The 25470-nt window shown below is 32.5% G+C and overlaps 1 protein-coding gene across 1 annotated transcript in view; it reads left to right on the plus strand.

Moving 5' to 3' along the window:
• Window positions 1-18804, plus strand: part of Smp_141880 (putative neuropeptide receptor) — a gene marked incomplete at both ends in the record, with an annotated part of 29500 nt that extends 10696 nt beyond the window's left edge. Inside the window, 4 exons of the mRNA XM_018788555.1 lie at window positions 8521-9155; window positions 13709-13955; window positions 16827-16943; window positions 18584-18804. Coding sequence (XP_018654086.1) covers window positions 8521-9155; window positions 13709-13955; window positions 16827-16943; window positions 18584-18804 — 1220 coding nt within the window. The remainder of the gene's footprint in view (window positions 1-8520; window positions 9156-13708; window positions 13956-16826; window positions 16944-18583) is intronic.
• Window positions 18805-25470: the final 6666 nt, after the last annotated feature.

The raw sequence follows: 25470 nt of genomic DNA on the forward strand, positions 1-25470 counted from the left end.
CCCAGTAGTATAAAATTCAAGTGAAATCCTAGGCTCAAAACTTGGCGGGGTTGTAGAGAAGCTCTTGGAGGGTTCCACACTTTAACAACACAGCTGATCATTATATCATGGTTTTCGCCGTGCTGGCTCACCATGAAGGCTGCAAACTACAGCTTTTTTAAAATCAACTTGAGACATATAAGGAATTTATGTTGTTTATTCCAAACTTATATTATGAATAAGTAATCTTTTGTTTCTCAATATGCGCACATACGAATGGACTCATTCTTTTCAAACTATATCGTTTTTAATTTATTGTTTTCGTATACAGGCCGTTGTAAATTCATTAAAGTCAGTTATTTTAGGATACAGTTAGTTGATTCGACTATTGTCTTCAATTATTCCTAAGCAAAAATGTGATAAGTAGGAAAACGTTTACTTGTATAATAGCGTCATCATTAAAATATTAGTACTATTCGTCTTATGTTGTCTTAGGTGTTAATACTTCTCTAAAAACTAATCATTTCCTCAAATAAAGAACCAGACAAATTAGATCTGTAGTTGCATATTGATCTCAGTGTTTATTATGGAGTAAATAACTCATCAGAGCATGCATAAAGAAATTTTAATAAAATATTATCCTGGCTATTATGGACTGAAATAATGTAAAAGAATAAATGAGAGGCAGTTTTCTGGTTCTGTATATAATTTATAATCGTATATTAGCGTAGGCGCTGCATAACAAACTACTTGAAAAGAAATATTTCTTCGTCCAACTTGTGCATTTAAGTATTTAACTATCAGTTATTTTGGGTTTCCATTTTCTCTGAATTATTCATCATCCATGATCTTTGAGTGGATACCTATATAATCAAGTAAAAACTGAACTCTGTACACTTATATGGACCACCTTTTTCTTGGGAAAAAAGCACTTCTGTGTTTCGATTATCTGCTTCACGAATGGATATTATTCAAGAAGCATTTTAATCGAAACGGATGTACTGGAATAAATACTTCATGATGATTCATGGTCACATCGGCTTGCCATTAAGTATTTCACCTAACTTCTGCCACTTCGTGAACAAAGCCAAATATTAACGTGATAATTACGGATAACAATAGTCAAATTTTCAAGAAACACGGAATATAGTAATTGTCTCCTCTCAAACAGGTTAGGAACAATAATTCTTTTTAGGTATACATCACCAATTATAAAAATATGAAAGTTGGTTTCATTCATGATTTTTTTTCAGGGAACACTTATTGATTTTATTTTCATTTTGAAGTTAATGGGTTTATCAAACTATTCGTCATACTCCTATGAGGTATCTGAACTTTGAAGATTATGTGCCCAGTAGTAGTGTATGACTGCAAAACAACTGATATTCAGAATGTCTGCTTCTGATGAAACGAATGACTTTATTTTAACCTAGTTTTTAAAACAAATAAAATATCTGTTCTGGATTATTTCACTGCCATTCGTTATAATTAACTTAATATTGGATCTGCACGCTAATTATCTATCCGAACTACGATTTCTCATGATCAAGCATTTTTTCATTATGGATTTAATTGACGCTAGTATAGGTTTTAATGTCATCCTTGTACAATAAATTTTATTGTGGTAACATCTGACGATTTGGGCTTATCCGGTTTAGTCTTTTGAATACACCTTGTTTCACCCCGTCCATCATTATGTAATTCACGCTTTTTCGGCATGATTCGGTTACAGTCAAGTCTCGTTGTTGTGACCATTATGAATGATGTGAACCAGAAACAAAGATACGATGAAACATTTTTTAGAATACGTCTTGTAGGTAGTATCATATAAAACATTAAAAACATATCACCATCGAGCTTTCGAAACTAATTCAGAGAATATCATTATTATTATTTTTCTTATTCAGATAGTGAACTGATCAATGTTAGACCACCATCGAAAACCTGAAAACACTAGGTGACCATCTCGTCATAGTACGAGACACCTCAGCAGTGTGCACCCACAATCACGCACGCAAGACTCGAACTCAGGACTTTTGGCTTCGCGTGGACGTGTAAACTACAGACCACTGATCCGGGGTTCAACAGTGTTAGTGTCTAACCTCAACCAACCCACGATATCGTGCGACCATCTTTCCTATTTTTGTTATAGTAACATTTGATAATTTCCTTAGAGTCACTCGGTTCTTAAGAATTTCTACACTAAACAATTTTTAAAAGTATAAGCATTTCTGATTGCTGGTGTGCTTAATAGAAATAAATATTTTCATTACTAAATCACAGACAGTTTAAGTCACAAATTAACCAAATTGTTTCAATGCATTGTATTGATTTATAATAGGTAGGTTCAAATAAACTATAAGTTTGAGTATTCAGGGACAATACATTTAGCTAAGAAAGCAAGATAAAGGAACTTTGGCCATTATAAATAGTTTGAAGTGATTTGTTTTATTTGTTTTCAATTTACTAGTTTTTTACACAAAATTTTACACGGCCATAATAAAAATCCATCCTGAGGACTAGCTGTTTAATTCCTTGACTTTTGTTCTGTCATCACTAGGCATTTATACTGATATTCTTTGGTTAACAAATTTTAATGGATAGCTTAGTCTCCAGGAATTAAACATAGCCGTGAAGAGACAAAGATCTATACTGTGATACTTGTTGATAATATAAATCCCATATAAATTTACTGGTGTCGAAATATATACTGTTTTATAGGGAGAAATTATTTATAAAATCCATCACATGAATTACCTTTTATTTTCATTTAGGATTCAACTTAAGTTTTATTTCCTAGAATAATAATAATTATTCACTATAAGGTACTCCGAACAACTGGAATCAATCAAATAAATTAATACCTATTTCTCTTAATGTATGAATATTAGTGGGTCAAAAGGAGCAGATGAAATTCGGGAGCTTCATCATTTGTAAACATGACCGAAAAAGTAGTAGATGGTTTTTTATGATATGCTGCAACCTAATTGTAAACTAACTTCTTACATTCAACGATTACAATGCTTCTTATTATTTAATATTAACCGTTTGCTAAACTTAAACTTAAAACACGGAATTCTTACATGAACTATTTTAAAATCCCTTAAGTATTTTACAAGGCTTATCTTTGAGTCCCTTCTTATACTCCTTTTTCTCAGTTATGTTCATAAGGAAACTATTGACCCACATAATCCAGAATAAATCCACCCACATAATCCAGAATAAATGCAAATCATTCAAGCAAATAGATCGTTATTATATTAATTTATTATTGATTTTCTAATTTCGTTAATTTCACTATAGAGAATCACAATGACAAAGAACATCATGAAACAAGATGAATTTTATATTTCAAGTATACTTCTAACTTCTAATATGTAAGTTTTGATAGAATGGAACGCGGGACGTTTTTGTGTAAAAATTACAAATGATTGTTAATAAGTAGAGCACAGCCATTAAACGTCAAATATAGAGATGTAAAGCAAGTCTAATTTACATTCAGATAGTAGTAGATAAAAGTAAACATTAATACATTATACAGATATAGTTCATTGTTTAGGATCTGTGTTGTAGTCCCATTTACAAACGTTACAGAGACACATAGAAAGGATTCATTTTTGTCGTTGTAAGTGATAATATCATTTTCAACAGATAGCTGAACATTGATTAACTAAACTTGACAATTAAACTCTCATCTAGGGTTGTAATATACTGATACAATAATATTCTCACTGATAGGTTTATGCTTTTAAGGCTATTCAAAAAGTGGTATCACTTTCAGTGTATTTTAAGCGGAAATACATGATTTTATTTGCTTTGTATATTGAACTAAACAGTCTACATTTATACATATTGATGTTAAACGCCATAATGGATACATAAATAAACTTACTGGTTTGTGAACGAATGTTTAGTTATTTTCAAAATACTTATTACAGATACTTCGGCTTTTACATAAATAATTATATCGGAGTCGTTTATAAGTGCTGGTTAGTGTTACTCTGTAATGTTTTGAAAGCAACACAGTCCTATCTCTTTAGAAATGATATAAAAGCAATATTACTTATAATAATTATTTTACTATAGTGGTTTATATTGTTGCATCAACAGGGTTTCAAAAGCGGTCATTTTTAAATGGCTGTTTTCTTCATATCTAACAGTGATATTTGAAACAAATGTTGATTATTCATATTGTCTATAACAAACACATTTTCCTCAAAAATTCGCTTTACATAACAAGTATTTCTGTTCCGATAGATCAGTAAGTAAACTTGGAAATAAAATTTGCTTGTCCTATTGAACACAAAACTTTTCATTACCAGGAATATATTTTAACCTAAATTCATTTAGTATTGTTTGTTTGAATCTTCCCATCGATGTGTTAGGACTGCTTACCATACTTGTGAATTAAGGCAATATCGAGGCAATACGCACAGTATGCACATATGCCAATTAGAGACTGACCAGTTGCAGTCCTAACACATCAATGGGAAGATTCAAACAAACAATACTAAGTGAATTTAAACTTTTCACCCCATAGCACAAGCAAGTGGCTATCAGGACTCAGTAGCTTAGTGGATATATATAGTGGTATATATAGTGGTTGCGTTTGAAGCGAAAGTTACTGGGTTCGAATCCCAGAGTGAATATCAACTCTGAGATGCAGGTACATCCATCTAAGGAGTCCGAAATAGGACGAAACGCGCTTCCTGGATTCCAGTGCTAGCCCCGATCCATCTCTGCTTACTATTTTAACCTAGTTTTCACAACAAAATAACTAATTAATACAAGCTACACACGCATGTAACCATCGAATGTTGAAAATGTTCTTCAACATTTCAAGACAATAAGTGTAGGATTTAACGCCAACAGTGATATCGTTTATGATTAACTCGTTCACTACCAGAAGTCACTTTTGTGTTTATTTCTTTTAATTATTTAATAAAATAGTCTCTTTTATTACAAATAGAATACAACATTCAAATAAGTTGATTTCCCTGAAAGTTACTCCATTCAATACTGAACAACCGATTTGTGTTAGTTTTTTTCTGTGAATGTTTAAATGGTGTATATTTGAGAATTGTTTGAGTATTCTCTCAAGGAGTTAGTTTAGAATTCATCTCTTTACGTGATCGTTTTATTTTTTTTGTAACAAAATAATTCTGTTTACTTCCCTAAAACTCATTAAATAGTATCGAAATTGGCAAGGTTTTTTTGTTTTCGGGAACTTCCTATTACTATTCCCAATGTCAGTCATAAAAATTCTTCAAATTTGTTGATATCTTGGCTATTCGTTACATATTTTATAAAATATAACATTAACAATAAATATATCTTGTTTTCCTTTTTAAAAAAAATCAGATGGATCTTTGTGTTTAAATGAATAAACTAATTTGACTAAAATTATAAAGTGAGTTACGGAAGTAAAAATGTTTGATGAAGTTTATCAGTGCACATAAACGCTTTCCTTATTACGAATGTAACAGTAGAAGTTTGGCGTAATGGTAAATTATTCAATGTAAACGATTTCCGATTTGTAACATTCTATTTTTATGTAAGAACTTTCATCTAAATTAGAGCGAATAGTTTCACTGTATTTGGGCACCGAGTTGATGTAAGACATTAAATAAGAATAATATATTTGTAAAATGTTAGCGAATGAATTTGAAGTAAATCCAATGTTTCGCCTGGCAATCCGGTCCAAGCTTCCTTGAAAAGCTTGGAAGGAAGCTTGGACCAGATTGCCAGGAGAAACGTTGGATTTACTTTAAGTTCATTTGCTGAGATCTTACAAATTTATTATTCCTATTCTATTTTTATGTTTACAAATGTTTGCTAGTTAATAAAGTTAAGGTTTGTAATTTTTAGTTGACATCATCGTCGTCCTTGTCTTAGATTTCAAATCACGTTTAACAGAATATAACCATAGTATCAATACATGACTTAATCTTGATGATAAGCTAAGTGTTTTATTGGATTAAACGGTCTTTGCTAAACACATTGATAATTGACAAAGACTATGTGAACAAGTAAACTGTTGAAAGTGTAAAAGTGATTTTCTTGCTGTCAATAAATTATGAAATAGAAATTTGGTTGGTTGGGTAGCTCAATTTCTTTAATATCAGAAGTGAATTTTTAAAATTATTTTGTCAGATAGTTTTACTAATAATTACTGCAAAGTATCATATATTCATTATGAGCTATAGTGTAATTTGATAATGTAATGTGACTTGATAAAATATCGGAAATGACTAAATCAATGTAGTGTCCAGGATATTTGCCCGAAGTGACGGATTCTTTTTCCACTTGATGTCAATGGTAGCCGTTTTTAATGGCTATTGACAGTTCTTTTCCACAATCTTCAAAGGTTGAATTTGATGATGATGTCCTAAAAGCTGCAAACGATTTTTGATTACACCGGAGAATGAAATAGTACCGAAGCTTCTTCCATCATCTACAAATGTTTACCACTATTTTCTTATGATGGTAAATACTTTGGTTTCATACTATGATGAATAAATAAATAATAACCTTACACAAGATATATCAACTAGAAATATGTCGAATTAAACATTAATAATGCGATAACAAATCGGATCGAATATTTGGTCAAAAATAATATTAATTCACTTTGAAATAGTAAGATAAACTGAGTATAAATCACATTCTTCATGAGTTTAGATTATTCATAATATCTACTAATGTAACTTGTACTGTAGAAACATTTGAACTGATATATACGAAAATAGTTATTTATCTTTCAGTCCCATTGTCACCATCAGATGCGTAGAAAACCTTAGTTGTAGTTTTCCTTTGTTAAATGTTTGCTGCATAGTTTTGGATAACTTAAGTATTAGCATTTCTCTGAATGTGTCATTTATATGTGGTAGATGTTTAAATAGCTATATTTTTATTTGCTGATTAGACCTATATTTGTTCATTTGTAAATGTAAGGAATTCTTTAATAAATATTCATAGTCAAGCGAAAATAAATACAAGGCAATTAATGGGACCAAGGTGCCATATGTGTTTGATAAGCTTGTTATTTGTCCACAGAGAAATAAATTTGTATGTTTGTATAGATCGAAGGGCTTGCTACAGTATTACGCAAAACTTATGCCTCTTCCGCAACTGCATCCGGAGAGTTTTACGTAACTAACTGATAACAAGGGGTCTTCAACATATTTCTTTCATATCCAAGAAGAACAAAATTAAGTGGGTTTATGTATTTCTCTATTCATATACGTTTCTTGCTTAGGTTTACCTTTAGCAACCCATTTATTTACTTTGTAATTAGTATATCTGGGAAGCATTTTTGCTTCCTGTTTCGTCCTTCCATGTGAATTTTATAGTCGAGTGGAGTTCTCTCAATATCCCGAGAATCTCTGATAGCCAGGATGATCTTTGCGAAAGATGTATGTACCATCCATATGTTGGCATTAAAATGTAAAGTTATTACTTAATTGTACAAGTACCCAGTTTTCCAGTTTAGATTAAAAAATGTGTGCTAACATTGAACCCATCAGTGAACCCTCTGTGGGTCCATCTATTTACCCTTAGATTTGGCCACGGAACATAAATTTCACATTCATAGTACATTTTAGTAACAATTAGTTCATAATGTCAACTGTCGTTGGAATTTCTACCTCATTTTTCATAATTTGTTGACATATATAATGGGCGGTATCTACGAGTGGCAAGTTTGTGGATGATGAATTTACTTATAAAATTATTTTTTGTTCAGTAGTATTTGAATGTTTGATCTTGATGACAAATTATAGTACATCCTTAACTAGCTGCTTATAGAGTGAATTTGGAATAGTCCAAAATTGATCTCAATAGAACACTCGGTTTTTATATCTTTGTTAGTCCGTATGACCTTGACAGATGAATTCTCATCGGCTTAATCGTTTCGTATACATATGCAAAACTCATCTGCTGATCTTCAAGTTTCTTAAAAAATCCAACTCGATCATTCTTTATTTCATTACTGCAATATTTTCGGTCAGTTACTTTCTGGAATTTTAATTAGTCGTATGAAATATTACTCATTTTATCAATGTGGACATGTTTGCCAAGAAGAACAACTCCTAACCCTTCATTCGGTTTCGCAATAATCAAATTTTTGTCTTTAACAACTTTGTTGATTGTTGCCTTACGCGTTTACACGAAAATGCCTCCGTTATAATATATATTGGTCTTTTACTGATAAGAACAATCACATGGATTTGAATTGAATGGTTTCAGTTCAGAATCGGAAGTCAGAACCGTAATTTAAAAGATGTAATCTCAAATTTGTCCATCCCTTTGGGACAATAATGTCCATTTACAATTGTAGAATTAACTGAAAACGATTCCCTATTTTCATACATAGGTATTTTTAATAAGATGAAAATCGTTAGGCGAAGAAAAATTATTGATTATTTCTAAAATATTGGATAAATTGTAAAAAAATTTAATCCTATGAAACAGTCAATCACCCGATGAATAAAAAAATATGATTGTTGAGGATTTTACCATCTTTTTCTAAATTTTCTATAGGTCTCCCTTTTGAACTCCAAACTGTTTTGAATAAATCGTATCCATGGACATTGGGAACAGTGTTTTGTCGGTTCAGAATCTTTTTAACTGAATTATGTCCCTTAGTGAGTATACTGATCTTAACAATATTCAGCGTTGAACGATATTTGTCAATATGTCATCCATTTAGAAAAATTTTACGATTTTCACAGTATGATGCAGGACATCCATGTAATCGTACTTTATATATGCATAATGCCAATAGTAAAGCATCGCACAGTAGTGAAAGAATATCAAAAGTAATTAATTCACAGATGAGAAACAGTACACAAATATATTATTCAAATAGTCAGCCACATTATAAACGTGGCCATACACCGTATATTGTACAAATCAATGCTCTTAAATCATGCTTTCTATTAATTTTCTGTGTCTGGATTATTGGCAGTTGCTGTGCTATAGTAATCGCTGGATTGTCAAATGTATTTTATGCTGTCAATTTACCTACTATTGACACATTTATAAATAATACGTGTACTGATCATTATCACACTGCGGTGATTCAATTTTATTTAACATCTGACTGTTTATTAAATAGTGAGATGTGGACACCAGGTGAAGCTTTACCAGACTCAGCAGTGTGTGCACCGTCTAATGTAAGTTACCAATAAATGTTGTCTGGAAAATGGTTTTTCTTAACTCTGTTATTTACCATACAGAACATATTAAGTCAATACAATATGAAATAGTGTCGAAGATCATAGTTTCATTTCATGGATGGATAAAATTACCAGACTACCATGGTAACGGATGAATATGTATCGATCTGAATTCACAATTAGAATTGAAATGAATGATTAGTTTCGTTAACATAGAATGTTTTATATTTACAAAAAACAATTTAGTTTTCCAATTATTCTCGTAGCAAGTCAAAATTCATCAGACTATTAAACATATGTTATGCTTTAAAGCTAAAGATATTATCACATCTGGAATAATTTCATAAAGATAGTTAGGTCTAAAAACATCATCACAGTCAATTATTAATTGAAATACCATTTCAGAATAGCCACTATCATAATAATAATGTGAAAACATCATGACTTATTTGTCGATTGAACTAAAATGTGATACGTCAGGAAAATAAAGATTACCAGTCACATAATCTCAGAATACATCTATTAGGTAGTGTTACAGAAAACTTGTCTGAATAATTACTACTTGAAATAGAGTTTACCTATTACGGATCCTGTATCACATAAAACATTTGTTCAACTTATCGTAGTTTCTAGAAATGAGTTATTGAATCCAGATGTTTAGAAACATTATTGGTTTCCGTTTGAACTATATCTCTTCGTTTATAACTATCTGCTTGCACACTGAGTTAATTAATTAGTGGTGATTACTGTTGTGTCGAATAGTCCATAATAATCAATAGATTCTGTCTGTTACGTTAGAATTGAGTAACCATGTAAGTGGCTGCATCATGTTGTGCATTATTTGACGTTGTCTGGTAACATATATTTTTAAAACCAGGTTTTCTTGCTAGTTCGCGCGGATTGGCAAAACGCATTTATAATCTTGACAGAAATAATGCTTTAAAAAGTGAAAGATTACGTGGAAAATGTTGAGACTGTTTTTTAGAAGATAATCGGAAAAAGGATTTTCTAAATTCTGATTTCTCCCAAGCATTTTTCTCTTATGTTTGTGATAGTATTTAAAGTAAAAAATATATATATACATTTATGTTAACTTTCTGAAAATTTCAGCCACTAATGCAGACAAACAAAGCATACTTGAACAACTTTTGGTCACTAAATTTATCCACTTCAATCATATTTTAATATAACCAAATCTATAGTTGAACAAAATAGTTTGTTTGTATTTAATTCATTTCAATCTTCTCAACAAACATAGTTGGTTTATACCAACATACTTCAAAGTGTTCATAATGCTCATCAAACTTCTCTTGATGAAACACCAACTTTATATCTTTTGTTTTAACATTCATGAATTTATATCGCAATTTACAAAAGACATATGTGCATTACTTTTAGATGATACATATTTCCTGAAGGATTAATTTTCACTAGTTTTTAATAGTGAAATGCAGTATATTCAAAACAAGCTTACAAGGGCAATCGAATTGGTTAATAAACTTGTAAGGGGAAACTTCATTTCAGGAAAAATTTATAGTGGGAAATGTATGAAAATGCTAGTAACCTTATTAAGTCATTTATTAGATGAATTGTGATACCCTCTTAAGAAAAAAATCTGAATGGTGTCAAATGATCAAAAAAGATGAGAACTAAATTAATCAGTTAGTAGACCCCATTAATTAATTAAAGAAATTAAATTGAATGGTTAAATAGTAAGATTCAACAAAACGGTTATACGTTAATTAATAATGAAAAAAATTCAGTTAATGAGATGATATAACAATCAAATTTCACGAAATTTAAAGTGTTGTAAACCATTGTAACGAGTTCTGACCCATTTTATAAAATAGCTGGATGAAAATGAACTTGATAATGATACTTCTGTCTTACACAGAATTCTCCGTTTGAAGTAATTAAAACTATATTTACTGTGATTTTCTTCCTTAAGCAAAAATTAATTATCTATCTGAATAACCCCATAATTTCAATATGGTTAGTTTTAAATAGGATTAATATATAACAGCTATGTGAGAGTGCCAGATATTCTTAGAGTTATGTTGTCAACTGAGTTTTCTGTTCTAGGTTTCAAAAATATCAAACTTCATTTTAGATTGTGTTAATTTCTCAGAACACATTATATAATTATGAAACAATATTCAAACAAAACAAATGATTGTAAGGTAAATGAGCTCACTAAAGTGAAAGTAAAATGATCAGAAACGGAATGCTGTTGCGAATATTCTCAACAAGATGTAAACTGTTGCCATACTGTGATTTTCAAAAGTATTTGAATTATAGTATAAACTAGCAATTCCAGCAATAACACAATTTCATCAATCAGTATTAGATGAACATGAACGAATGTACTGTATTTGGAATTCAAAATCAAAACAGCCATCAATACAAGGGAATCATTGGTTCATTCAAACATCACACATACACAACACTAAAGTAATTAATATACAATTGTTGGTCAATAATAAGAGGTAGAACATTTGAAAAAGATGTGCCAAAAATATATAAATTTTTTATAGTCAGAAACTAGATCGGCCATAATTTAATTTCCACCTACCTGCCTACATTAAGTCACGAAACGTCAGAAATACAATTTTTCTACTCATTGGGATATAACAAAAATATAATTATTATAAATCGTATATTTAATGACCGAAAAAAAGTAAAATGATTACACAATGAGATTGGTAGATTTGATTTTCCAGGGTCTTGAGTGTGATTTAATAGTTAACGTCGAGTTCGGTAGCTTAAAATCAACTTACAAAATTAGTCGCAACAAATGCTTATCGAAAACGTTTAAAATCTACTCCTTTTGTTGAGCCAGTAAATTCAAAAACTTAGAAAAGCCACTTTTCAATATTAGAGATACTGAAATCCCACTGGTGTGTGATCGGGAATATTACCATCTAATTTGGTTGTTTGACATGAAATCATTTTTTGTATCCAACTAATCATGTAACATGATCTTTGTAGACCATAAACATAAAAATGCTTTTCGTAGAATATTCTTGTTTGTTTGACTTGTAGTTAACATAATAAACTTTTTGTTTTGTTAAAGTCAGTCATTAAAGTGTACTATAAAAGGAAAGTACAGGGTCCAAAATTACTCTACTGTTGAAGAACTGGAGATAAGATAATATGAGATTTTTATTATCATCATTTTAGCGATGACACAAGAGATATCTTGAATATATTTTATCGAACCCGGTAACTTTCGGTCAATAAAAATGTCAGTAAAAGTTTTTTAAGATGGTTAAATTTCATTGAAATCACGAACCAATCAATGTTAGACTACCATTGCAAACCTGTAAGTACTGGACGGCCGTTCCATCATAGCATGGAACTCCTCAGCAGTGTGCATCCACGATCCCGCACGCAGAAATTGGATTCAGTACCTTTAGTTTCGCGCGAATACTTCATCACTAAACTACTGAGCCGGTATCCAATGGTGTTAAAAATGTTTTTACGAACTGACGGTTTAGCAAGAGAACACAATGTCACCAAAAGTTCCACCTGCCATAAAAACATACAAATCGCATTGAGATTCAGTACTTACACATCAGTCGACACAAATGGTTGTAATCTTTTCAAGCTATGAATTGTTTTCAAGTTGTGAATGACATTCTAAGCATCAGAAATGAATTAAAATAGCCACTTTTTCTTGATATAAATTCATGATGAATTTATGCACTGATATCATCTGATCGAACATTTCAAACTATATTTTACATTGAAAAAGTGTTTCATTAAAGCAAAATTTCTTTTTGAAGATTTTATTTTCGAAACATGTACAATCGTATTGAAATAACTAATACGATGATAGGTTTATTTGTTGGTAAGTACGTTTATCATTGGCATTAACATACTGTGCTTCATACTAGTGGATAAAGCATATAAGATCAATCGTTACGTTAACTTGAAAGCAGAAGGATTATGTGGCTCTGAAGGTCAAATGGACAAATGAGGAGTGAAAGGTTAATTTTGATCCTTTAGGCAGGTAAATAAAAGTCATTGTAAGAAGCGAGAGTACGATATGACTGATAGTTGTAAGATAATACTGGCTAGAGAGTTAATGAAATTCGAGAATTTTAGTTGTTAGAATTCGTTTAATTGGAGAAGAAAAGATTACGTTTGGTTTAAAGACGGAAAAGAACAAAAAATAAACAAGGTGAGAAGAAATTACCAAAATATAAAGGTAGATAGAGCCCTGGAGGTGAAAACTGTTTGTTTCTATGTAGATCCGTCTTCAGGCCACATATATCTGACGCTTTGTAGTTTTTTTTGAAACATCTCCACTTGAAGGTAGCTAGAGTGTTTTACAGGGACTTTATATCTACATCTCTGGACAAATATCTCTACTGATAATGAGAAAATAGATCGCAATGATTTTTGATTGGTAATTCTTTTACTTATTTGTTTCTGACAAGTAACTATTTTAAACTTCTATTGCACTTGCTACTATTCTTTATAACCATTGTGCTAAAATATTTCCGTTTTAAATTGTTAATCAAATTTAATCATATTTCACGTATCAGGATTCAGAATGGGCTGCATATCTCAGTATTCCAGTCGTTTTACAATTATGGACATTTTTATTCTTTTTTACTCCAATGGTTATTATGTCTGTTTTGTATGGATTAATGGCGATACAATTAAGTCATTCAAATCTCGGTCTTCGTGCACAGAGTAACTCCAAACATAGAAAGGTTAAATCATCATCATGCAGCATATCCAAAACTCGTTCATCAGGAAGTTGTCGAAGAGGTATTGTTAGGATGTTAGGTAAGTCGTTGAGAAATTAAATATATAGTATCATTTTAGACTACGAAGTAATAAGACAACTTCTCTAGAATTATGGATTTTGTTGATAATTGTTATACTAGGAAATATTTTGATTAGAGCATAAAAAGACTGTTCAGTTGATTAATTTATAAGTTGCTGAAACCTAAATTTATGCATCACAGTTAGTTTTCAGAGAACCTATGAAGTGTCTGGAAAGGCACCTAGGAGACCTTTATGTCTAATTCTTTAAACGAAGTCAAACAAATGAGGAAAACGAAGTAAAATAAACCAATAAAACTAAGGTACGCTTTGTAGATACGGAGACACTATAAGAAAATGGTAATGTTATCACAAAAGCAGACATTTGCATAAAATTAAATGTTTATTACATTCCCTGGAGTTTGAGAGAACCAAGTGAAATATTCAGGAAAACTTCAATGAACGGTTATTTTATCATTCTTAGTCTTCAAAAACATTCATTAACACAGATTTTTTGTCTATCATTCATGATATACGGATATCCGTGCACTTGGCTTTCTAATTTGTATATGTTAGATCGTGTAAATGCTGAGCACTCTTTCTGTAGATAAATAGAGATACTGGTCATGCTAAGATTAAGCAAAGATAGATTTACTTTTGACTGGTGATTATAGCATATGTAGATGCGACATAGTGTTTTTAAAGTGAAGGAGATCTCTGAAATCAGAAATATCAGCTTCTGAAAGATATTTCCAGAAATAACTTATTGTGTATGCATCCATACGGTTATGAACATAGTAGCCAGTATGATCAAGAAGTTAATTTGAACTTCATGATGGCCAATAGTAGACATTTATAACTAAACAGAGGAACAGATTTGTCTACCGCATATGGTTTATCTAATATTCATACCTACACTTAGATTCTTTTTCCATCTTTATTATTATTATTTTAAACGCTACGAAATTCATTCGGCTTCTAAGGCTCATAACTGACAGTTCGGTTGGATATTTCATAGACTTCTGGCTAATAATTTACCAATCACTAAATGTGACCATTGCCATATATGTCAAATCCTTCTTATTGCTGATGAGAATCTACCGAAGAAACTGCAATATATCCACTGTATTGTAATTTTCTGTGGTTGGAGGTAGTTGTCTAGAAACCCTTAATGTTGACTGAGTGCTATTCGATACTTGTCAGTAAGATGCGCTTGTGAAAGGGGGGTCAGTCGTGCCCTAAAAAGTTCAAATATAGTGTCTCGATACGTCAAGTTGGATAACGAGCGATCGAATCCTCCAAAGAGCACCAGTTACCGCAATATTGTAGGTATGTCTTGCTAATGATCGTCAAAACTAATATAACCTGGGTCTACTGTTTCCTGTCGGATACCTACAACCACCTAATATCTCGACATAGTGCATTTCGAATCAATCACACCAGCGGCTACATTTCAAATTGATCAACAGAATTCAATCACCGATCTTATGCAATAATCAAGCTAACAAACTGTATACCAGTGTCGAGTCCCTTTTATGAATTAAGTTGGAAATTCTGTCATATATGCCTTAGTTTTAATATATTAGTTATTTGGTTTATATGGTTATATTATCAAAACCTAGTACAAAATTAATTAAAAGTGTCATATATATAATAAACTGCCTGTTGTTGGAGTTGTTGCTGGAGGTGTTCTCTAAATTCAGACAACACAGAACCAACATCCGCAACCTGAAATATAAATGTTCATCATCTCGAAATTGTTAGATGTCGGCTACATTATAGGACTAAAATGTTGAAGTGCTATTAAGGATTTTCAATTACTGTACCTCTGTTACGCATACATTTGATAGAAACTAAACTTGTCGGATTCTTATTACACAGATTACTAATCGTATAGCTACCTTGGTAAAGTGAGTGGAACTTAAATTATGTATTTTTTCAGGTATGAGTGTGCCTTTTGGGGAATATGAAGGTATTATGGTTATTATTTTGAGGCGAAAAATTACTAGTAGTTTTATTGTGTAATTCAGAAATATTTTATTGATGTTATTTTCGTATTGTCCTAATTATAAGCTTTTATATAACTGGTTTACTTTTGATATCAGTTTAACCATTCATAAATTTTCACAGCTGAAATCACGAGTTTATCTGAATTAGACAGCAAACGCAAACCTGGAAGCACTGGATGGTCGTTTTGTCCTAGTATAGGACTCTTCAGCAGTGTGCATCCACTGTCACGCATGAGAGGCTCGAAGCCAGGATCTCCGTTGGTGGGAACTTCTGGGGAGTCCCATAATAGGATGAAATGGCTGTCCAGTGCTTTCAAGTTTCCAATGGTGATCTAGCTCAGATCAAATCGTTGGTTCAACTGTGAAAATACTACAATCACTACAGATCCCCTATACATTCATAAATTATCGTTAATTAATTATGGGCTTATTGCTTAGCTTTTGGTGCACTTAAGAGAGTTATGCGAAATTACGATTTGTAGTGTCTTATAGTCGGGTAATTAGTGTGCACAATGTTGTGTTTTGGGGGTTTGCTCGGGAAAAGGAATATCGGCTTACTGGCTTTGTTCTTTGACTGGCTATTGGAGTTGGAAGGAATTGGAGTGAACGCGTAGGAATAAGAATTTTTTGTCATTTGTGACGTGCAGTTGTGTATCGATTAAATTGAAGGTTACCGATCAAACAGGTATTAACGAATTTGAAGTTAGTGAACTCTGTTATCTCAAGATACTGAGCTTATAAATTATTAAAGGTCATAACAGTATAATATTTGCTAATGAACCTTGAGGTATTCCTTACATTTAAATGAAAATCTTTTTACCAGTTTAGCAAGAATAATGATCATGGAAATTTCTCAAGCTTCCGCAAACATTTTTGTTTTCAGTGGCTGTAGTGGTAGCTTTTTTCATATGTTGGGCCCCTTTTCATCTCCAACGTGTCCTTACTTCTGCGAATGTCCAAATGACGTGGTTTTTCATTGATTTCCTCTTCTATGTCTCCGGTAAGAAAAACTTTTATTTACATAGTTAGTCGTTTGAAAATCCCAATCATATTAAAAGACTAATATTTGAACGAAGAATATTCTTTTCGATAAATTCTCTTCAGGTTCTACAATTATATATCCAAATTAATAATCCGAAAAATTGGCCAGGTTAAAGGCAAAGTACATCGTTTAAAGCATGTAAATTTAGGATTGTCAAACCAAATAGAATAAAATTGTTAATCGTTTAAAGATCCCAATCATATTAAAAGACTAATAATATTCGTTCAAAATTGTTAATGTTGATATGACTCATATAGAATGTTCACTTGAATCTTTATATATGTAAAGTGAAAATTTAAGATCTGTGATCAGAGTATAAATATGGGTCAGATAGGGTGAGAGAGATATGATAGTGCAATTACAATTCGATCAAGTGGAAGACTAAATTGTTTGAAAAATTAATAAGACGTAATAAGGAGGGATCAATGCGATGTGAATGAATCATGTATAGGGGGTATTAATAATGATATTTAACCAATAATAATAATAATAATAAAATACAAAGATTTGTGAATAAAGATAAGAGAGACAATTACATTTGACTACGAAAGGTCGTAAGTACATAGTCAAATTAGGTCATACAATAGCTAAGATGATTGTTCATTAATTGGCCTTGTGGTTGGCCAAGGGAGAAGTAGGGGTTGGAGATAATTCTTCTGTACACATAGCTCAGGTTTCTTCATTCTGATGGCTACTGCCTCCGCCGTTTGAAGGACTTTAAGCCTGACAAGCTTAGGCAAAAAGTTACTGACCCTATAAATAATTGAAAAAGATTGGTTTATACTGGCACTATGACCAGTTTGTACTAAATGGGCCAAAATCGAGCTGTTTACTTTCCTCATCAGACCTTTGCTTAGCCACGCTGGGAGGTGTTCACGAGCACGAAAATGTAAATTCCTAGAACTTCGACCAATATAACTTGCTCCACAGGAGCAGTCGAACTGATAAATACAAAATGAAGTGGTCATTCTAGGAACTTCATCTTTAAGCCTCGGTGTCACCATTGGACGCGTAGAAAACACCAAACGTAGTTCACCTGCGTTGAAGAGAATTTATCGAAAAGAATATTCTTCGTTCAAATATTAGTCTTTTACATAGTTAGATCACAAATCTTTTTCACCTTATGTAAACATTTATTATTTATTATATGTGATTAGTTTTAGACTAGTGATTTCCAACAGGGGCTATAAATTAGACCTTAAATGAGCGCAAACTGATGAATGTGTATTATTTAGTGAATGGCTGGAGACAACGAAGTATTTGATGGTGGCGAAATGATTATATTCAAAGATCCAACTATCGTTTTTCTAAAATTTAGATATTTTAAGTTCAAAGAATTTGGATAAAAGTTTTGCTGTATAAGCAAATAAATAATTCCATAATTTGTAAACAAGTTATTTGAACTGAAAAACAGCGGAGTTATTTATGAGTCTAATATCATGTGGCGCATATATATCTGATGCCCCCTTGTACCAATACTTATGTGTTTAAATAAATAAATAATATCAACTTACACAGTAAAATATTTCAATTTCCGTTTTTATTGATAATCATACTTAGATATTAATAAATTATTCACATTTTTCTTACTTTTTTAGGATTCCTTTATTACATGAGCGCAACAGTAAATCCGATTCTATATAGTTTGATGTCTGCTAGATTTCGACGTGCATTTATATCTACATTTAGAATAAAACAGACAAAGGCAGAAGATGTGTCATATATGCATCCGATAGTTTCGGTAAGGATTGTTAAAATTAATAAACGTGAACAAAGTATTTGTTCATTGAAAGATGACAAGCAACCTAAAACCCAATGAACTTCTATGTTGTAACAGTGTAATACTGAATATATTTGTTTTGATAGTTTGATGAACAAAAGTAATGAGACAAGAATATAAAAATCATTGAATAAAAGTATTGTTTATGTAGAACAATATCATCAAGTTTCACAAACTGTCGTACATACTTCTCTCACTGGGTTCAATAAAATATGTTAATGATGTACTTATTTTTAAAAAGTGTTACCCATTTACTTCCTATACTGTGTAATAATTTATGCTTTCCTATTTAGTTCTTATGATTATATGAAGTTCAAAATAAAAATCGGTTGATATCATGACAGATATTATTTGCTTATAAGAGATAGATATGCGGAATTTTAAAGAAAATTAATCAGTAAATATTAACGATAAATGTCTGAGATGATACAGATGATGATTTTTTAAAACCGAGACTTAGGATAAGGCTGTAGTTGATAGTAATAATACTACAATCAAGAAAGTATTCAGTCACTAATCATCACTATACAGATATTATTCAGTGTATATGATTGTAGTACCATCATAGTTTTTCTGCATATCTAGGAATTTTGAAAGCATCTAGAATAAAATACGATATTAGGAAAGTTGTCTCTATAGTATTTTCAACAGTCAATAGCTACTTGGAAGTAAAAAAGTAGTATTAGGGCAAAAATACAGACACTTGATGCGTATTATATTTCCTTGCACAATAGCGATACAAAATATTGGAGATAACGGTGTTTAATATAGACGAAGTATACCTGTAAAAATGTATTAAAAACGTAATCAATGTCTTTAGAACTATTTATAAAATTCAGTTATATTTGACCATCACCATTACAGTATGATATTAATTTAGATATTTTTAACATTCTAGGTGGATTTCCCGTAAGGTGTATAAACTGAAACGAAGTAGCTTCAGATCATGGACTTGGTTAATAAACCACTAGGGAAGATCTTGTTTATTTCTCAAAAAATATATTCGATTTTATCCAAAACTGCTAACAACTGTTGCACTATAAAACAAATCCACCTTTTGATTTAATTATTTTTTGCACAATATTAAGACGTTGATAGCTAAGATGATTTAAAATAAAATGACATTTTTGTTCTGTACAACTCTTTTTGTTATTTCTAGTAACGACTTTTCACGGTAACCTACCGAACTGGTCGACTTATTCCGCATGATTCAAAGATAATATTTTCTATGCTTAAGAAATGGGTTATGTATGCATAAATATAATGATGTTGAGGTAAAACTTAACATAAACCGTGAACTATTTTCTGCTTTTAGTTCTATCTTAATTATTTAGAAATCACTAGTCAGAAGTCAAATCAGTGATTAGAAGAAAGCAAAAATTTGGCTATTGATGAACACAACAAGAAATCTGGCAACAACGTTGACTCTATCGGAAATCAACGGTATGACGAAAGTAAAACAAATTTCACTTCTTTGTGATGTAAAGATATGCTTGAAATCGCCGAGTTTGTAGCTTTTGCAACCCTGTGTGTGTTATCACCAAGCGTTAGTAAAGAAATAAGGCAAGGAATTTAAGATAAAGTGATGGCAAAGTTAGCACGGGAAAAAGCTTTTCTTCACGTGTCATAGTCATTTTGCAATCGTAATTAACTAGTATCAAGACAGCTCTATGGGGAATGGACAAATCGTTTTACTCCTTATAAACTACTATTATTAAATTTTGTTTTGAGCCGAGACTTTTCATATTTACTTTATCCCATTTTATATTCTGATATTTCATCTCACTGTTTCTAATATTCGGCTTTCGATTATTGACCTTGAAATTTTGTGATAAGCTAGAGTAACAATTTTCGGTACAAAATGCGAACTAGTATTGGGTTGCTTAGCTGTTTGCGTTTAGTCTGAATTTACTATGTGTACTAGGTGGGGGTGGGGAGTAGCGTGTATGAAAAAAGATTGGTGAGGGAAAGGTAAGGGAAAACGTGAATTGATGACTCGGCAAGAGCAAAGAACGCACTTAAATTTAATAAGGACAGAAATACCACGAGTCTTAGATTGAGATAATCTGGTAATTGGAACTAGGAGATAGAGTAGAGCTTCAGACCGTCCTCCGTTGTAATTCAGATCAAGCGCGCAATATAGTGAAAAGCAATTATCAGTTCACACAAGTATCATGTTCTTTACGACTTAAATGGGAGTCTGGGTTTCTGCTATCTATCATTCGTTCTCTACGCAGGTTAGTTGGATGTATATCAGACTCTTTGTTGAGGTTAGTTCCCATCTTATCTTCAATAGGTTCCTTGGAATTGAATTTACTAACAGAAGTCGGAACGAACTCACTTGAATACTGGAAGTGTGTATAGTTAACATGAAGGTTGTATAAACCTAGATCACTAGTTTTCAGTACTGGTGTTCCAGACCTCTCTAAGTTTTGAACGTGATCATTTCTTTTAATAATTTTGATATTCTTTTGTCACAGAATGTTTAGTACTTCCATGTTGCATCAGGAATAAGTCCACATTTTTCTCCTGTTCATTAAAATTTTTGGGACTAGTTACAGTTTTGGAGGCCCAAAGATTTCTCCTCTGCACAGTAGAGTAGGAGTAATTCAGAATCAGTCAGAAATCTTTCCACTATGAATTGGAAGTAATAAAGTTCTTTAATAACCCTTCACGATTGTTTTCAGCAGCAATAGAGAAAGCGGTGATTGAAGGCTTCGTGGATTTTTCAATCCAACTACTAATAGTCCACTTTCAATGACCAGAAATTTACATTACATCAATATGGCATTTCCGTCCTTAACAGGTAGAATGCAACACTCGAGGAAAGATAATTTGTTGCCGGTTATACTCAAAATAAAAGTATTAGAGATTTTAGTTACATATTGACTTGAACTTTCTTTACGAAATACAAGATTTGACACTTTCGTTTCCACAATGGAACTTCGCCTAGAGTCGCTGTAGTAATCTTTACTTCAATGACTGGCGGTAAATGAACCAAGTAAATACCAGAAGACAAATATTCTCGAATATTTAATTAGATCCTTGAATTTACAGTATTGATAAACAAACAAATTGTTTTAGGACTGAGTGAACATAACTGGATAGAAATAATAATAATAATAATAATAATAATAATAATAATAATAATAATAATGGATTAACACCACAATTAGACCTCTTTGTAATTGAATAGAGTTTATTTATGCACCGGAACTTTGAATTATTAGTAATCTTATTAGAATGGAGGTAGTAATTACAATAACTTTGCCTGTAGCTCTTCTAGAGTTACTGCCAACCCCAAGCCTGTGTAAATGAGGAAAGTTGGGCATGGTGTCAGCAACTCGGTCCCGTAAAAAACAATCCTACTAAAAACACACCAAACACAAGAAATAAATTAAACCACTTCAACTCTTCCATCCGGGTTCAAGCAAGAATTATGACGTCTCAAGATGAAAGCCGAGATTTTTCAGAAGTGACGAGACCGATGTCCCTTCTAACAACCAGAGCAACAACTAATATAGTGTGGTGTTTGTATGAATCAATGATTTCTTTGTATTGATGACTGTTTTGATTTTGAATTTCAAATACGATACATTCTTCCGTGCTTATCGAATACTTTTTTGGTTAAATTGCGTAATTGCTGGTATTACTAGTTCATACTATAATTCAAATACTTCAAATCATCACGGTGGAGCATTTTCTTCTACGTGACAAGAGTACAGCAACATCTCTCCCGAATCTATCGTTTTTTTATACAGCTTGAGTCCAATGGGTTTCACCTATTTGGAGAACTACCAAGTTGTATCTCCTCACTTTCGTAGTTATTTGACCGGTCATTCCGGTCTCCCACATTGTTTAAACATTCCATGTACCTATATGTGATATTTATAAGTATTTGAATTATAGTATGAACTAGTAATACCGGCAATTACGCAATTTAACCAAAAATTACTAGATGAGCATGAACGAATGTGCCGTATTTGAAATTCAAAATCAAAACAGTCATCAATACAAAGGAATCATTGATTCATATAAATACCACATCCGCTATAGCTTAAATTGAAGTGTAAGTATCTGTAATCGATTGTACGTCTTCTTCTTAAGTTCAACGTACGTCTGTTCGACAGTGTATTGGATATAGACTTTGTATTATCTAGAATGCACTCGTTAGTATTAGAATTAACAACCGAAATTGGAACAGACTCACCTGGGTCCTGGAATTGTATACAATCACCATGTCAGTTGTGCACTGAAACCGCTGATATTTAGAGTTTCAACCATAGATTTTTCAACACTATCCTCTCTACGAAATAATGTTGGATCTTCATATCCCCAAGTTATGAATAATATGGCTTCATTTAAAACATAATTCACATATTGACTAGAGTATTCATTAGAAGTGACTTCATGAAAAGTGTAAACAACAGTCGATATGAAGTTATCCGAATTGTAATGAAAATCAAGCTCATTTAGGACTTGACTATCCTGATAAGATATCTAAACGTCGAAGTCGGAAGGGACAATAATAGATATGAAGATATCATGGGACCACATGGACTGACTGACTGGGAGAAATGAACGAGACTGGTGAGAGATTTGCAAATTCATGTGGATGCAACAGAATGGTTATAGGTGGAATTATATTCCCCCACAAACGCATACGCAAAGCTACATCGGTCTCACCTGATCACACCACAAAGAACCAGATAGATCGTATATGTATCACTAAAAATTCTAGAAGGTCAGTGGGAGACGTGAGAACCAGGAGAAGAACTGACATAGATTCAGGTCACCACTAACTGGTGGTTTCTAGGATGAAAATGAAGCTAAAGAGGCACTGGTTGACTGGACAAACAGCATAACAAAGGTTAAATACAGCCTTCCTTCCAGATATTGATAAACTCAACGAACTCAAGATAGCTCTCAACAACAAGTTTCAAGCTTTACAGGATCTCCCGGGCGAAGAAGAAACTACTGTGAAGGACAGTTGGAAAGGGACTAGAGAAGCACTAACTTCGACGTGTCAGGAGGTGCTGGGCCTCAACAAGCACTATTGTAATGGGTGGATCAATATCTAAACCTTGTCCAAGATTGAAGAAAAGAAGAACAAAAAGATATAAATTGACAACAGCCGAACGAGCATAGAGAAAGTCAAGGCACAAACTGAATACACTGAAGCAAACAAGCAGGTGAAGAAGACTGTGAGGGCTGACAAGCAGAAATACGTGAAAGTCCTAGCAGTACCACAGCTCGGAACTGGAACTTGGAAAACTACTGCAACCATCATCAAAAAGGTACAAGTATTTATAAACAATTGTCTACGTAAGATACTGAATGTCCATCGGCCGGATACCATCAGCAACAGCCTACTGTGGGAGAGAACAAACCAGCTTCCAAGTGAAGAGGAAATTAGGGAAAGACTCTGGAGCTGGATAGGACATACATTACTGAAATCACTAAACTGCATCGCTAGGTAAACGATAGCTTGGGATACTGGATGGAAATGGAAGGTCAAAGAACACACTGCGTCGGGAATCGGAAGCAGACACGATGGTGAATGATGGTGGGTGGTCTTTGTTGCTCCAAGAGGGTCAGCAGGTATAAATACCTGTAAGTAATGACAATAAAATATCCAGCGACCATATTGCAGTTAAATAAATTCAAAGACCTTATTATATAGGTCTAATCTTCATTGTATTGAAAAGAATTCAAATTGTTCAGAGTGTCACTTCACGCGTTTCACGTATTTACACATTAATATAGTGTTTGAATATGATTACCAAATAGACTGGCAAACAAGAAACCGAAAAGATAAATATTGAAAAGATTGATTTATAATGCACTTGAATTGATCACCTAACTCAGCACAAGTTAACCGACAGAATTGAATAGTACATTTGTTCATCACATACTCAGTCAGCCAAATCCAAATAAAGCATAAAGTTGTATGTATTTAATATGTCTGTATTAAATACCGTAGCTCCTCTGGTGCCATCGGTGATTCCGAACCTTTTTGGCGAATGTTTAGTAACCCCATTTGGAAACGACCCCTGCACAAAAAGGATAACTAGGGAAAATGCACTTAAAGAATTTAAGTTCTATGTGGTATTTGTGCGAACAAATGATTTCCTTGTAATTAATGACCCGCTCATTACGAATTACAAATATAGTACGTTTACTTGTGCTCATCTAGTTCTACTTGTTGTAAATTGCACTATCTCGGGGATTCTCCGTTAGTTCATAAATTCGAAACTAACAAATTGGCGTAGCGATGAAGCCTGTTGTGGCGGTAAATAAATCCCCAAAATTAATAGCTCCGTAAGTGTTCGACATTGGGTGCTGGCCACATTAGTTTTTATGAACTAATCTAGCTGAAGGCGCCCGGTCATGCATCCGCACCAGATCACGAGTGGGAACGCCGTTCTCAACTTCTCCTGCGATCGCTAGCCAGTTTAGACTAGTCACTTCTCGATTTATTGATCTATCAAATATGTCTTTGAACCTCCTCGCTTTTGACTTTTGATTTCACCGGGTGGGCACGATTAAATTATAGGTGTTACTGGTTGAAGTGTTGTCAAACTATAATACCTGTGGCATCTTCACTGTGATCGAACATCTGGATATTCACTCAAATTCTTAGGATTACTAAGATTACATGGAAACGTTCGAAATATGAACTGTTACCAAGGAAGATGTTGAAGA

This window comes from Schistosoma mansoni, chromosome W (assembly GCF_000237925.1).
Source record: "Schistosoma mansoni strain Puerto Rico chromosome W, complete genome".
In the NCBI taxonomy this organism is placed as follows: Eukaryota; Metazoa; Platyhelminthes; class Trematoda; order Strigeidida; family Schistosomatidae; genus Schistosoma; species Schistosoma mansoni.